Source organism: Astatotilapia calliptera, chromosome 1, assembly GCF_900246225.1.
Source record: "Astatotilapia calliptera chromosome 1, fAstCal1.2, whole genome shotgun sequence".
Taxonomy (NCBI): domain Eukaryota; kingdom Metazoa; phylum Chordata; class Actinopteri; order Cichliformes; family Cichlidae; genus Astatotilapia; species Astatotilapia calliptera.
The window spans coordinates 7,609,215-7,623,085 of NC_039302.1; the positions used below are offsets into that span (position 1 = coordinate 7,609,215).

A 13,871-nucleotide genomic window follows, 5' to 3' on the forward strand; every position below is an offset into this window, starting at 1 on the left:
CTAACCTCCTACGTCAGGGCCCCAATGACACACGAGGGGGGAATGATGGGAGAGTCTCGAGCAGTCTCCTCAGAGGCAGTGAATTGACGAGAGAGAGCGTCGGGTTTGGTGTTGCGGGAACCTGGCCTGTAGGTTATAGTAAACTGAAATCTTGTGAAAAACAGGGCCCACCTAGCCTGGTGGGCATTAAGCCGCTTCGCTGAACGGATATATTCCAAATTTTTATGGTCTGTCCAAACTACAAACGGCTGGGCAGCGCCCTCCAGCCAGGGACGCCATTCCTCTAGAGCGAGCTTAATGGCTAACAGTTCCCTGTCCCCAACGTCATAATTTTGTTCAGTAGATGAGAGACGGCGAGAGTAGAAGGCACAGGGATGGAGCTTACCCTTCTGTTGCTGGGATAGAATGGCCCCCACCCCTGTGTCCGAGGCATCCACCTCCACGACAAACTGCAGGCCGAGGTCAGGTTGAACCAGGATGGGTGTGGAGGAGAAACGAGCCTTCAGGAGGCTGAAATCCCTTTGTGCTGACTCCTTCCAGCAGAAGGGAACCTTGGGAGATGTGAGACGAGTTAGTGGGAGAGCAAGCTTACTGTAGTCACGGATGAATCGTCTGTAGAAATGAGCAAAACCCAGGAAACTTTGGATTTGCTTGCGGTTTGTCGGGACGGGCCAATTATTGACAGCTTGGACCTTAGCTGGGTCGGGCCTGAGATTACCCTGTTCAATGATGTAGCCCAGGAATGAAACGGTGGTCACATGAAATTCACACTTCTCACCTTTCATGAAGAGACAGTTCTTGAGAAGACGTTGCAAAACCAGCCGGACGTTCATGTTCAGAGACGGAGCGTGAAAAGATGAGAATGTCGTCAAGTTAGATGAACACAAAGTGGTTAAGGACGTCTCGGAGCACGTCATTGACAAAAGCCTGGAACACAGCTGGGGCATTGGTTAGACCAAACGGCATAACGAGGTACTCAAAATGGCCCAAGTATGTGTTAAAAGCCGTCTTCCATTCATCCCCCTCTTGTATCCTAACCAGATGGTACGCGTTACGCAGATCCAGCTTTGTAAAAACTGTGGCCCCTTGGAGCAGTTCATAGGGTGATATCAGTAGTGGTATTGGGTATTTGTTTTTGGTGGTGATATTGTTGAGGCCTCGATAATCTATGCACAGCCGTAAGCTCTTGTCCTTCTTAGCAACAAAAAAGAACCCCGCCGCAACAGGGGATGATGACGGGCGAATCAGACCTGCGGCGAGCGACTCGTTAATGTACTTTTCCATGCTGTTCCGTTCAGGCTGTGAAAGACTGTATAATCGGCTGGTAGGAAATGGGGCGTCTGGGAGAAGATCAATTCCGCAGTCGTACGGCCGGTGAGGGGAATGAGAACGTGCTCTATCTTTACAAAAAACCTGCTTAAGATCGTGATAGACTGAGGGCACAGATGAGAGATCGGGTGACTCTGATGGTGGGGGGTTACTCTGAGGGTTCGCGGGTGGAGTTGCGGCTTTTAGACAAGACATATGACATTCCTCTCCCCACCCTAGAATGCTTTACTTCCTCCAATCCAGGACTGGGTTGTGTTGGCATAACCAGGGGAACCCTAAGACTAGTGGTGACTAGCCTTAAACACAAATAACTGCAACATCTCAGAATGATTACCAGAGAGGGTTAATGATATTGGCTCAGTAATACGGGTGATATCCGGGAGACGCTGCCCACTGAGGGCGGTAACTTGGAGTGAGTGTGGCAGTGGTTTAGTGTTTAGTTTTAATTCTTGAGCGAGGGACTCATCAATGAAATTCTGCTCTGCACCTGAATCAATTAGTGCGTGGAGTGGGTGAGAAACAGAACGAACCGTTAGTTTAGCCGCAAGCATCAAGCGAGGAGGAGATTGTGAACAGGAAACTTCGCCCACCCGTACTATCCCCTCTACTGGCGGGCGCGGTCTTTTGGCTGGTCAGGACAGTAAACGGCCATATGGCCCTTACGGCCGCAGTAGAAGCATTCACCAGCTCTCCAACGCCGTTGTCGCTCTTCCGGCGTTAATCTGGAGCGTCCTATTTGCATGGGTTGCTCACTCTCGTCTTCATAATTCCTGTTCCGTTTTCCCATTCCACTTGCCATACCTCCGCCGGAGGCCAAGGGTGTGAACCCATAATGAGTTCCGCCCTGGCGAGAGAGAGAGAGAGAGAGAGAGAGAGAGAGAGAGAAAGAGAACTAGAGGGAGAGCGAAACAGCTGATCAGCGACCAGCTGAACCGTGACACTGACATTTAGACAGTGCTTTATCCACGTATCACATCGCACAGACAAAATCAAAATATACATCGTAACTCGGTCACTGAGGGCGATCGTGGCTCAAGAGTTGGGAGTTCGCCTTGTAATCGGAAGGTTGCCGGTTCGAGCCCCGGCTTGGACAGTCTCGGTCGTCCACCTCACCCGTTGCCTACTGGTGGTGGTCAGAGGGCCCGGTGGCGCCAGTGTCCGGCAGCCTCGCCTCTGTCAGTGCGCCCCAGGGTGGCTGTGGCTACAATGTAGCTTGCCATCACCAGTGTGTGAATGTGTGCGTGAATGGGTGGATGACTGGATATGTAAAGCGCTTTGGGGTCCTTAGGGACTAGTAAAGCGCTATATAAATACAGGCCATTTACCATTTACTGTTAATTGCACCATCATCATTTTTAAAAACTGATTTAAAGACAGCTGTTTAGCAAAGAACAGAAGCCTTCTGCATCCCAATTGGGCTTGTTTGTGTTACGTAGGCCAACACAAAGAGACAAAACAAAGGTGCCGAGCAGATGATAGAAGTCATATAAAAGATCGGATGAGGAGACTCAAAAGGGAGGACAGGCTGTGAGAAAAAGAGGTGAATCTTGCTTTTGATTTGTATTCTTTTAAACCTCGGTCACACTTCTTCCGTCTTTCAGAAACAAGTGGGTCACAGACTGCTGATCAGGATAATTAAAAATACACAAAACCAGTTTAGATTCAGCATTTCTTGGCAAACGCACCCTGCATATCTTTACAGCCTAACAAGTAAGTCTACAACCTTAAAAAATATATCCATACATTTTTTTAGAACTGTCTTCTTTTCCTTATCTTGTACTCGCACATTGCTACCTTTCGTGGATCACTGCAACCATCAAGCATGAAGATCCCGATACTGTCAGTAATTGCTTGAAAGTGTTGTTGTGACGTGTATTTGGTAGTTTGTCTGGTCATACGGCACAGCAGATTTGACACGAGGACCTTGGAAACTGTCAGTGAATTCAATACAGCAAACAATATATTCATAAAATAATTGCAAACCTGTTTCGTAGCCCCCTGCTTATGAGCCCCATGACTCATTTCTGTTGTCAAATGAAATGTGAATTGTGGCCGTGACTGTACCTGTGGATGTGTGTGGTTATTATAGCACAACATGAGGTACGGTAGCAGGACCTCCTGTTCCACAGTGACTCCTTTTTTATTCCTTGTATGCCTACTTGAAGCTTACAGCAGACCATCAGGAACAAAATCAGATTGTTTTTATGTCATAAACTTTGGTACCTCTAGAGAGAGTAGTCCCTCTAGAACTCGCTGGGTCACTGAGCATCTAGCAAACACCTTCTTTATGATTATGTGCAAACAGATCTTTTTTTGGAATCCATAGTATTAATTCTTTCTTCCCCCGTGGTATCTTCAGTCACTGTGTCCTGGTTGGTTTGATTATGTATTAAAAGGTGGTAACTGAGCCTTCAGCACTTCAGAGGAGATTACAGCATGAGAATGCTGCATTATTTATAGGCCTCACTCTAAGCTAAGGTCATGGAATGGCCATGGTTAGATGAAATAAACATTAACTGATAAAAGGGAAAAGAACAGCAAACAACTAATCACCTGCAGAATACAGTATCTGACTCAGTCTGTCTCTATTGTCATAATCACAATGGCTACTAAAGGACCTTTTTTGCTTTTACATAAACAGACACAATATAAAAAAATGTCACGTAATTATGAAAATTTCTTGTCAGTATCACTAAAATTTTATATAATGACAAGGTATATTTAAAGATGTTAATGTCTACACAGTCTACACAGAGATACTTTAACTCATCTACTTGGTAACATTCCTATCCTTGCCTATGGGCATAAGCTGTGAGCTATGACCAAAAAAATAATATCTGAGATACAAGAATCGGATGTCTTGACCATTGCTTGGAGATAGGGTGAGACGCTTGGTCATTTTGGAGGAGCTCAGAGTAAAGCCACTGTTTGTCTAAACAGTTGAGGCGGTTCCAGCATCGGACAGGGGTACCTTCTGGATGAAATATTAAAGCTATTGTAAAATTTGTTGTCCACGCTATGTAAAGCTCTATACACAAGAAAAAGCCCAAATAACAACAAACCAGGCACAAACCAATGTTCTTTAAGAAAATCTCAGTTGTTCCTTTTCTTAATTTTAAAATTGAACACTCACCACCCAGAAGAGTGTTGTATGCGCCAGGGCCTGGTACTGCTGAATGGTAGAGAGAACACTGAGGATCAAACAGGCCAAAACTATCAGAAATCTGCAGAGAATGAAAGAGAACATACATTAATCTTGATTAAAAGGTTTTATGAAGTTTTACAATACAGTTCATACATAGCACCATAATTTTTTATAACATCCAATTGCATACTACTAGCCAAATGGATATTCACTATCAATCAGTTTTATTTTCCCTAAGTCAAAAGTTTGCATAAATTGTCAGTCAAGACATGTAACTGCAAAATCCTCACTCCATTTTTCAATACCTCACCTCATATTTATGTCAGCAGTTCACACTTTGATTTAAGCTGCAAAAATTCAGTCAGCTTTGGTGTCTGCTTTGGGTTTAAGCTTCTGAACAACCTTACAAAAAAAAAGAAGGTTCCAGACAGCATGGCATTATGTTGTATTTTTACCATGAAAAGTATTTGATTGAATCTGAGAAAACATTCAAAGACAGCCCTCTGGAGGAAATAGTAGGAACCTTTTGAACTCAACCATATGAATGCAAAGCACATGATAAACTTGTCAAATAATAGGAACACTGGTTTGCACACAACCCACAAGCAGTATCAACAAACATGAAATTGCTCTTTAACATTCTCCTTATCCCTCTCAAGGTCACAAGCATTTCAAATGCAGAAACAATGAGATGTCTGAAACTCCTCATACTACTTGAGTAATATATATTGTTGATATAAAGCTTTAAACTGCTGTGACACTAAACCAAAAACCTACTACCCATGTGACCTTGAGATTAAATTCTAACAATGTTTTTGTTATTTGAAAGAAAAGAGCAGACTTTATTTAAAAAGTCTACACAGTACCTTGTAACATAACATCAATTTTATTGATTTTTTCCCTCTGCTGTTCATAAAAGTCAAAGGGAAAGGTTTTGTTTAATTTGACGACATTAAAGGAAGGTGGAAAAGCAGGACTAACTGTAATATAAGTGATAAACCATTTTCAAACCCATAACCTTCTCACATGTGCTTCAGTCCAACAAGACAGACGTTCGTGTTTTAAATTTTTATCATTGCAGTACTGCAGTAACCTCAGCTTACAGAGCTCAAGTAATGCTAGTGTTAAGCATTGCAATTCTTTAGCCAATAATTCAACAGCTGCTCATCACATATGATCTACTTTTAAATCACAGGGTGCATTGCTGAGAACCAGAGTTAAACACAGTTTCTAGTCATATCTCTGATCCCATATGACACCACAGTTAAGATAGTATTTTACTGTCCTCTTTCACTTCATTATGATGTCACCAGTGATGCCACGGCCGTGTTACCGAGCAGTGTACTCGCACTTTGGCAGCTTAACAGAACTGTCATGCGATACTTCGCCGAAAAGTTGCCAGGAGGGCCAAGGTTAAAATGATTGGCTTTTCATTTCCGTTACCTTGGGAATGGAATGTTGCTGATAAAGGGCAAAACTTCTGAATGGATTCTTGTTTCAATGTCAGTGTTTTTGCCTGCCGTCAGACAGAAGAAAACTTTGACGACTAACTCAGACACAAATGTATTGCTGTGTCTCTGCAAACATACATGGGAAAAACAGAGTTTGTACAATTCTAACAAGCCTGGAAGTCAACAGAGTTATGATTACCTTTAATCTTAAACACAGCCTGAACTCTCTTAAGCAAGTTTTTTTTGCAATTTCTTAGTGTTCAGGAATACCTCTCCAGGCTTCTTGAAGGACATTCAAAGCTATTCTTTGGACGTTGGGTGCCTTTTGTTCCATTCTCTCTCAAGACAACCCAACACTGCTTCAAGTATTGTTTAGCTCTGGGCTCTGAGGAAGCCTATCCATGACTGATAGTGTTCATCCCTCCTTAAGCCCTATTGCCACTGATTTTCAGTCCAGTTTTCGTGTACCTCAGCCTTTTCTCCCTGTTTTCTTTCTTTAAGAATAGCTTCTTGACAGCTGCTTTTCCAATGAGACTATTTCTGATGAGGCTTCAGTAAACAGTAGCTGGATCAAATGAAGGGCCAGATACATCTCTCAGGTCTTGTGTCAGGTCATTGCTAGATTTTTTTTTTCTCAATTTTTCCAAGTACACGACTTTCTTATAATGTTCATCTGTTGCAGATGGTTTCTTTGAGGGCTGCCTCTTCTTTTGTCCTCCACTTGTCCAGTTTCCTTTGATTTTTTGAAGGACACTCTGTACACAATGCTGAGATGTGCCAAGATTTTGGCCAATAGCTCTTTGGGAATCACCCTGTTGGTACAAAAATGCTATTTTATGCCTGTCAAACTGTGCTGTTCTTGGCATTTTATTTATTTATTTATTTATTTTAGATTCAAGGAAAGAATTATATGTGCTTTTGTGACAGGCTGCAAGTAAGAGAGTGCCTAAAGATACATTTTAAAATGGGCTGTCTGCTAACGTGTGTGTAAACTCAAAACTGCTTGATCCAGTGAGTTAGGTTATACCTGAATGAATCATAGGTCAGTGTTAAGTGGCTCACTGATCAAAAAACCCCAATAAAACAAAAAAGCTTTGCACATATCTTTAACATATCTACATTGTACACATGTTAAAGAACACCAGATTATGTGTGATTTTTGTTTCTTTTGGGAAAAGCAGATTTACAAGTGGATATGTGTATGTTACTTAACCAAACAGCTACAGAATTATAGTGAATAATTACCCGTTTTTCACACGGAAAGCAACATGAATACAAACAACATCACTTAAAAAATTTACTTTTTATATAACTAAACAGGTGAAATAAAAATCTTTCAAAGATAAAAAGAAAAAGTTTAATTTAATTATTTATTTAAGGCAAACTGCAAATGTAGTAAGTGTTTCTTTCTTTCGGAGGAGGGCTAAGAGTAATGCTGTTTGAAGTTACCACTTGGATGAAAGTGACATATGAGCTACCTAATCTACAAATTAAACCAAAACCGAGACAACCTGCAAACATGCAGCTAGTCCTGTGACATTTAGAGAGATAACATTATCAGGTTATTTGGATGACGTTACTTTCAGCTGATTAACCTTCACATAGCTCCAAGTTCCAGGATTAATTGCAGGACCCCACTGAAATTTCTCTTGTTTACTAAGGAAATATCACTGTATAATGTTACCAACGCTGACCTCGGTGACAACATCTGTGAATAAGTGAGTCTTCTTCTAAATGAGTTGCTGCTCTTCGACATAGAGAACCTTCAGCAGCTATAATGCTGTAGAGTTTGGAAATTACAATGCTAACTACATTTACTGCAGAGAGTCCATCTGTTGTATCACTGCAGTGCACACATAGACACTGTGTATGTGTGTGTACGTATGTGCGAGAAAAACAACACCTCAGTTGTTTCTATACTCCCGGCTATATAAGAATGACAGCTGTAACTAATTTAACTGTACACAAATATGGTGACAGCTGGAGCTGTAAAATGCTTAGATGATTGAAAAATGTAAAATAAAACGACCAACAAAAAAAGAAAGAAAAGGAAAAGAAAAAAAACCCAATTTTATTAGTCTAATCTACTTTAGGTGCCAAAGTTGGCACTAAGTACAATCCAGACTCATATCAGGGACACTGCAGCTTTAGTGGCGAGTGAAACCTGAAGCTACATGAACTCACCCCATCACCTCCAAAGCCACCACAGCCCTAAATATTCATTGTCTTGTTCCAATGTGAAAACACTCCTGTATGGAAACTTTACATGTGGAGAGTTACAGTTTCCAGTCAGTGTTTGCACCACGAAAACCCTTATCGCCACACGCTACAGCTTCAGTTCATTGAAGACTGGCCAGGAATCGAAATAACCCCCTGTGTGTGTCTGTGTTTAGCTTAAACACAGACACAGACACACACGCACACACAGGCATGAATGTGCACGCCACACATCAACACAGATAAAAGACTGAGGAGAAACCTGCTCAGGGCTGGTGCATAACACAGCTAAAGCAGCTTGTCTTGTCTGAAAGGACCGAACAAGTAGATAATGCAGCACAGTAAGCTGACTCTTCAAAACGACATCTTCAGACTGCTGCCTGTAAAAATGGAAGTAAATACATCGAGGAAGAGCGAGCCACATTACACAAAAAAGGTCAAAATGTTCACCGGTAAGAACATAGTGTAATTTGTCAGACTTTATGCTAATCTGTGACAGAGGCAGTTAAAGAGAAGATCAAAAGAAACACAGCTGAACATCAAACTTTCCAAACCATACACTCTGTTATGCTAATGGTTGTAATTTGTCAGTGAAGCGCCGCTTAAATTATTTCAGAGCGTTTGAAATCCCTGTAAACATACACACTCGGTATGCTGAGCATACACTTCTGCTTTCTTTATATTCATCGGAGACTATCTAACTTGTCAGTCCCTCTCCACTATAACTGCACCATCATATTTCACTTCCTTGACCTCCAGGCCTATAGATAATACAGGCTCTGTGTTGCTGTCTGGCACCCGTGGGCTTGGTGTAGCAACGGACAAAATAATACATCGGCTAAGCTACATAGGCACCACTGAACTCTAAACAAAAGCTCAAAGCTTTGCTCCTATCTATTATTGATGGACACATTCACTTGCAGTCTGTTGTGCAGCGAGTGTAGAGACAAAGTGGGGGAAAGGATAAGAGTAGCAATGCTGCTGACCATATAACTAGCTCTTTCATTCAGCTGTCACGTACCATGAAACCCCCCGCAATAAAACAGAGATAAATCAATCAAAAGAAAAAGAAAACTATAAAGAAAACTCAGCCAAAACTTTGGCCGATATCGGGTTAGGGTTAATAGTTCAGAGATACCAGCTCCTAGATGATGAGTAGTCTTGTGTATGTGCTTCACTGGGTAACTTAGATCTTAGCTCCATCTAAACTGGAGGGAAAAAAAGTTGCTTAATTGAAAAGAATAACTTGATGTCTCTTCTTATTAAATCTTCTTATTAAAGTTGTCTTTGACTGAACATCCTCTGCTAGTTAGTCTGAAAAAACAAACACTTTTCATTTGATTTTTCTCTTCATTTCCCAGTTGATTGATCCATCACCAGCATGTGGAATGGCTTCATAACACAATGCTGAGTTTACTGTGGGACTCAAGACTCGTTTTAAATGTGGTGCTACAAGAAAAGCAATATGTGGAGCGAGGCTTTCTTTCCAATAGCTAAGTATATTTTATGATCATTTCAAAGGAAATGCATGGGCCCTTTCTTTTTAAACATAATGAAACATTCCTCAGACCCTTAAAGCATGCTATATCACTAAACTGACTTACATATGCATTCACCTGCGTGCACGCGCACACACACACACACGCGCTTCTGATAAGGCTTTGGGTCACTCTGGTGTTTGAGTTCTGGGTCAGTGATAAGGCGGTACTTGTTCCTAACTGCCTTTCTCCCACTCAAACATTTGCAAAACAAGGTACTAAGCTGACACTAAAAACCTGCTGCATGGTTACACACTATACTTACAGCAAGTACCTGCTGCTCTCATAGTAGCAATAAAGCTCTGTCTTAAATGCACAACAATACGCCACCATATTAAACCTAATGATCTAATCTAATCGTTTTGAATATCTTCAAATGTACTCCATTTTTCAAAAAGCTGAATCTGTATGTGCGGCACTAAGAATATTTTTGCCATTAAAGGGTGCCATCGAATTGCCTTTATGTCCTGAAAAAAAGACTCCCTCCATCTCCCAATCGTGGCAGTTTCTCCTTTGTTTACCTTTGACCATGTACACTGCTAACAGGGACACAGTTAGAAAGGTGAAAGTGATTATTCTGCTTGCACATCACTATATTTAGTACAAATTTCAGAATACAAAGTACAGTGTGACTCTCGCAGTGATCCCCAGAGTATTATGATGCCCTGCATTTACTTTTACATCTTTTCTTTTACATGCAAAAAGAAAACCCAGACAACAACAACAAAAAAACCCAACAAATAAGAATTTCTCAATTTGAAAAAAAAATGTCAGGAGAGCGGAAACCTCGTAACCCAGTTTTCCAAAATGATCACCTGCACATGTAACCTAATCTCATCAAACCCCTGTGATTTTGCCTTCTTGAGACACCATTGCAAGATTTTCCTATAATTGTACAGTACTAACTTTACAGTGTCAACTCATTCTCAGTAATGTTTTAACATGTTTGAGTTGCACTGTGTTTGCCTTTGCTCCCTTTGAGCCACTGAGAGTAAGCCGCTCTGACAGGCCGAGTTCCCCTGCATCACCTCCGACACCACAGGGTCACCGGGTGGCACTGCCAGACAGGGCCACTACCTCCTCTAAAGCACACATGCTGCCAAGTTTAGCTGCCTGCTATCAGTGCCAGCAAGTGGGGACAGACAGCACACGGTGGGGTTGTGCTCGGAGATCATATCCCACATTCCTAAACCTGGGCCTGAAATCTCCATCTTGGATATATCAGACTGTGAGTTTACTGGACATGGGTTACACTTAGAAAAATAACGAAAGAAACACAAAGATAGCATGATATCAGTGGTGTACAGTATTTATCCTCAGTAACAACATTTCATTTGCCAAGAAAGACAAAGTATCAGTTTTCTAATTTTCATGACAGTGGTACTTTATCCCATATAACCTGAGCCACACTTGATAAACCCCACTTTTATGTTTTTATAAAAGGTAGTCCTTCATACCGATCATGCTGTCAGGAAGGGAAAACACTGAAACATTTCCTGCTGGGCTGAATTGGTTTTTAAAGTTCTCTTGTCAGAGGCTTGCTGAATACAAAACACCTCTTTGCTGCACACAAACTGTTCTGCAAAATTAAATGCCCACTGGTGCTGAGGAAAATAGTCTCCCAAATGAAAGATCTGTATAATATTCCTATACTCCTCCTGTGAAGTCTTGTTTTGTCCAAGACTCTCTTGTCTGTGATGAATTACATGCATTTTTTAAAAATCTGCCACGGTAAGACTAAAATATCCATATAATGTTCCTAAAGGGACCTCCGGTTGTGCTGCGATATCTGTGTAGCATCTTTATAAAATTCATAGGATTAACAGTTCTTTGTAGTGAGGACTTCCAAGGCTCTACATGAGCAATTAACTCCCTGTTTAATTAGGATCTTAGAGTTGCAATTATGCCCTTGAATACCCAGTGGATCTGGGTGATTAGGAAAATAAAAACACTCACACTGTGAAGTGATACACGAAGCATTTCCAGCCAGACGGCCTTTCCAGAAAATTATACACGCGCCCTTGGATGTAGGTTCGGGTGAGGACTGGACGAACCCCGGTGCTGTACACCGACATCCGCACAGACATCCGGGGATGAGAAAAATAAGGGTGGAGGTGAACGGGAGGTATATCGTTGGGGGTACACCCGTCCTCTGGCATTTTGTCCCTTTCACAAAACGTGTTGTTGCCCACAGGTGTTTCGGGCTCACTAAAAGTAATTTCTGACAGCTCCAGATCCGGTGGTCTTTTTCCACGTGCCAAACCAGAACCCCTCCGTGTGTTCTCCTGACGAGGGTCGGAAGAATTAGACATTATAGCCTCCCGTTAGTCTTCTGTCGCTGGCTTAACTTTTTTTTTCACAGTTATTTTTTTCGGTCACTGACTCAAACGGACAAATGTTCGCCCATGTGCGCTCACCTTCTGTTGCGCGCCCGATCGCACCAAGGCACATAAAACTGTAACATAAACTAAGTTATTAATGCTCCAGATCACCAGCGGGGTTTCTTTAATTTAACTTTACAGCTCTCCGGGTTGTCGAGGATATGGCGAGTCCCAGCCTTCAATGGAACCCCCCCCCCCTCCCTTGCTACTTTCAGGGCACTTATCAGCTTGGAGAGCTGTCGCCAGGCGGTGCGCTGCGAGCCGCCAGCTGTTCAGACTATTTACTGTAATGCAGAACTGCTTAAAACAATCTGAACCTGGCGAACTCCATCACAGTCGCGCGACGAGCTTTGGATTAAACCATCTCTGCAAAACAGTGACACGCATTTCTATTAAAAGTAGAGTTGGCTTTATAACGACGTTAATGAAACTGCCACTGTTCATTTATGCGCGCGTGTCCAGCTGGGCCAGAACTTCTTAACAAAGCACATCAGGACACCTCGCACCTTAAGTTTACATGTTAATGGAGTTTCACTTCTGCATAATAAATCACTTTAAGTAGCAGAGACTGAACAAATGTGTAAACAAAAGGGTGACCACACGATATAAATTAAAAGGAACCCGTTTCATTCAAAGGTCTTTTCATATCGATATTAAATTATTAGACAGCAACTAAAGTTGTTGTTTATATTTCGTTCAATTCAACAGTCGCTTCAAGGCACTTTATATTGTAAGGTAAATACCCTACAATAATACTAAGAAAACCCCAGCAATCATAGAATCATCTGTGAGCATGCACTTGGTGACACTGGGAAGGAAAAATTCCCTTTTGACATAAGAGAACTTCCAGAAAAACCAGGGGAGGGGAGGGGCAGTGATTTGTGACCAGTTGGGGTTGAGGGTAGGAAGCTAGGGCAGGTTAGCACTGTTGCCTCACAGCAAGAAGTTCCTGGGTTTGAATCCACCATCTGGCCGGAGTTCGCATGTTCTCCGCCATATTTACGTGGGTTCTCTCTGCCTTCTTTCCATAGTCCAAAGACATGCACTGAGTGGGGTTAGGTTGGTGATCCTAAACTCTAAACTGGCCATAGGTGTTAGTGTGAATGCAAATGGTTGTCTGTCTCTTTGAGTTAGCTCTGTGACCTGTCCAGGGTGTACCTTGTTTTTTTTGCCTGGGATAGCTTCCAGCCGCCCAACGACCTTGAATTGGATAAGCCGCAGAATAGATAGATGGGTATGTGATGGCTTCTTCTTTTTTGCAGATTCCCTAAATGTCTCTATCGACAGCGGGTGAGCATTCAGTATCATATAAAGGCCAGAGGTCTCATTCAGCGCTAATCATTTCATATTGTCAGTATATGATGCGACTGCTATATTGGCAGGTTAGGATGTGACCTCAGTAACCTGTTTTATTACACATACACACAGACGCCTACTGGAACAAATGTGTAATGAGCAGTGTGTGCGAAACGTGTCTCCAACCCCTTTTCTGCAAAGAAACCACTTGATTGGCTGAATTAATGTGTTAAGAAGTGCGTAGAATTTCCTTCCATTGTTTGAAGAGGCATTCAGCCTCAGTCATTTTCCATCATTAAACTGCCAGTTTGAAGTTTAACATTAGCAGTCATTGTGTGAAAGTCATTGGTGTTTGGGAGCTATACAGAGCTCTCCTCTGCACACCTGTTCCCCACACCACCATTGAAACTACTAAACATCGCTGCACTGTGTGCACCAGTGTGTGTTTTTATTAGGTTTTTCACCTTTTGATATCCTCTTCTTATCTCTTTCTTTCATCCACTCAGACCAGAGT

General features: G+C 42.1%; 1 protein-coding gene across 1 annotated transcript in view; it reads right to left on the bottom strand.

Annotated features, from left to right (window-relative positions):
• kcnq1.1 (potassium voltage-gated channel, KQT-like subfamily, member 1.1) overlaps window positions 1–12,230 on the bottom strand; it is a 44,827-nt gene extending 32,597 nt beyond the window's left edge. Inside the window, exons 1-2 of the mRNA XM_026161486.1 lie at window positions 11,637–12,230; window positions 4,463–4,553 (exon numbers count right to left, since the gene is read on the bottom strand). Coding sequence (XP_026017271.1) covers window positions 4,463–4,553; window positions 11,637–11,992 — 447 coding nt within the window. The 5' untranslated portion in view covers window positions 11,993–12,230. The remainder of the gene's footprint in view (window positions 1–4,462; window positions 4,554–11,636) is intronic.
• Window positions 12,231–13,871: the final 1,641 nt, after the last annotated feature.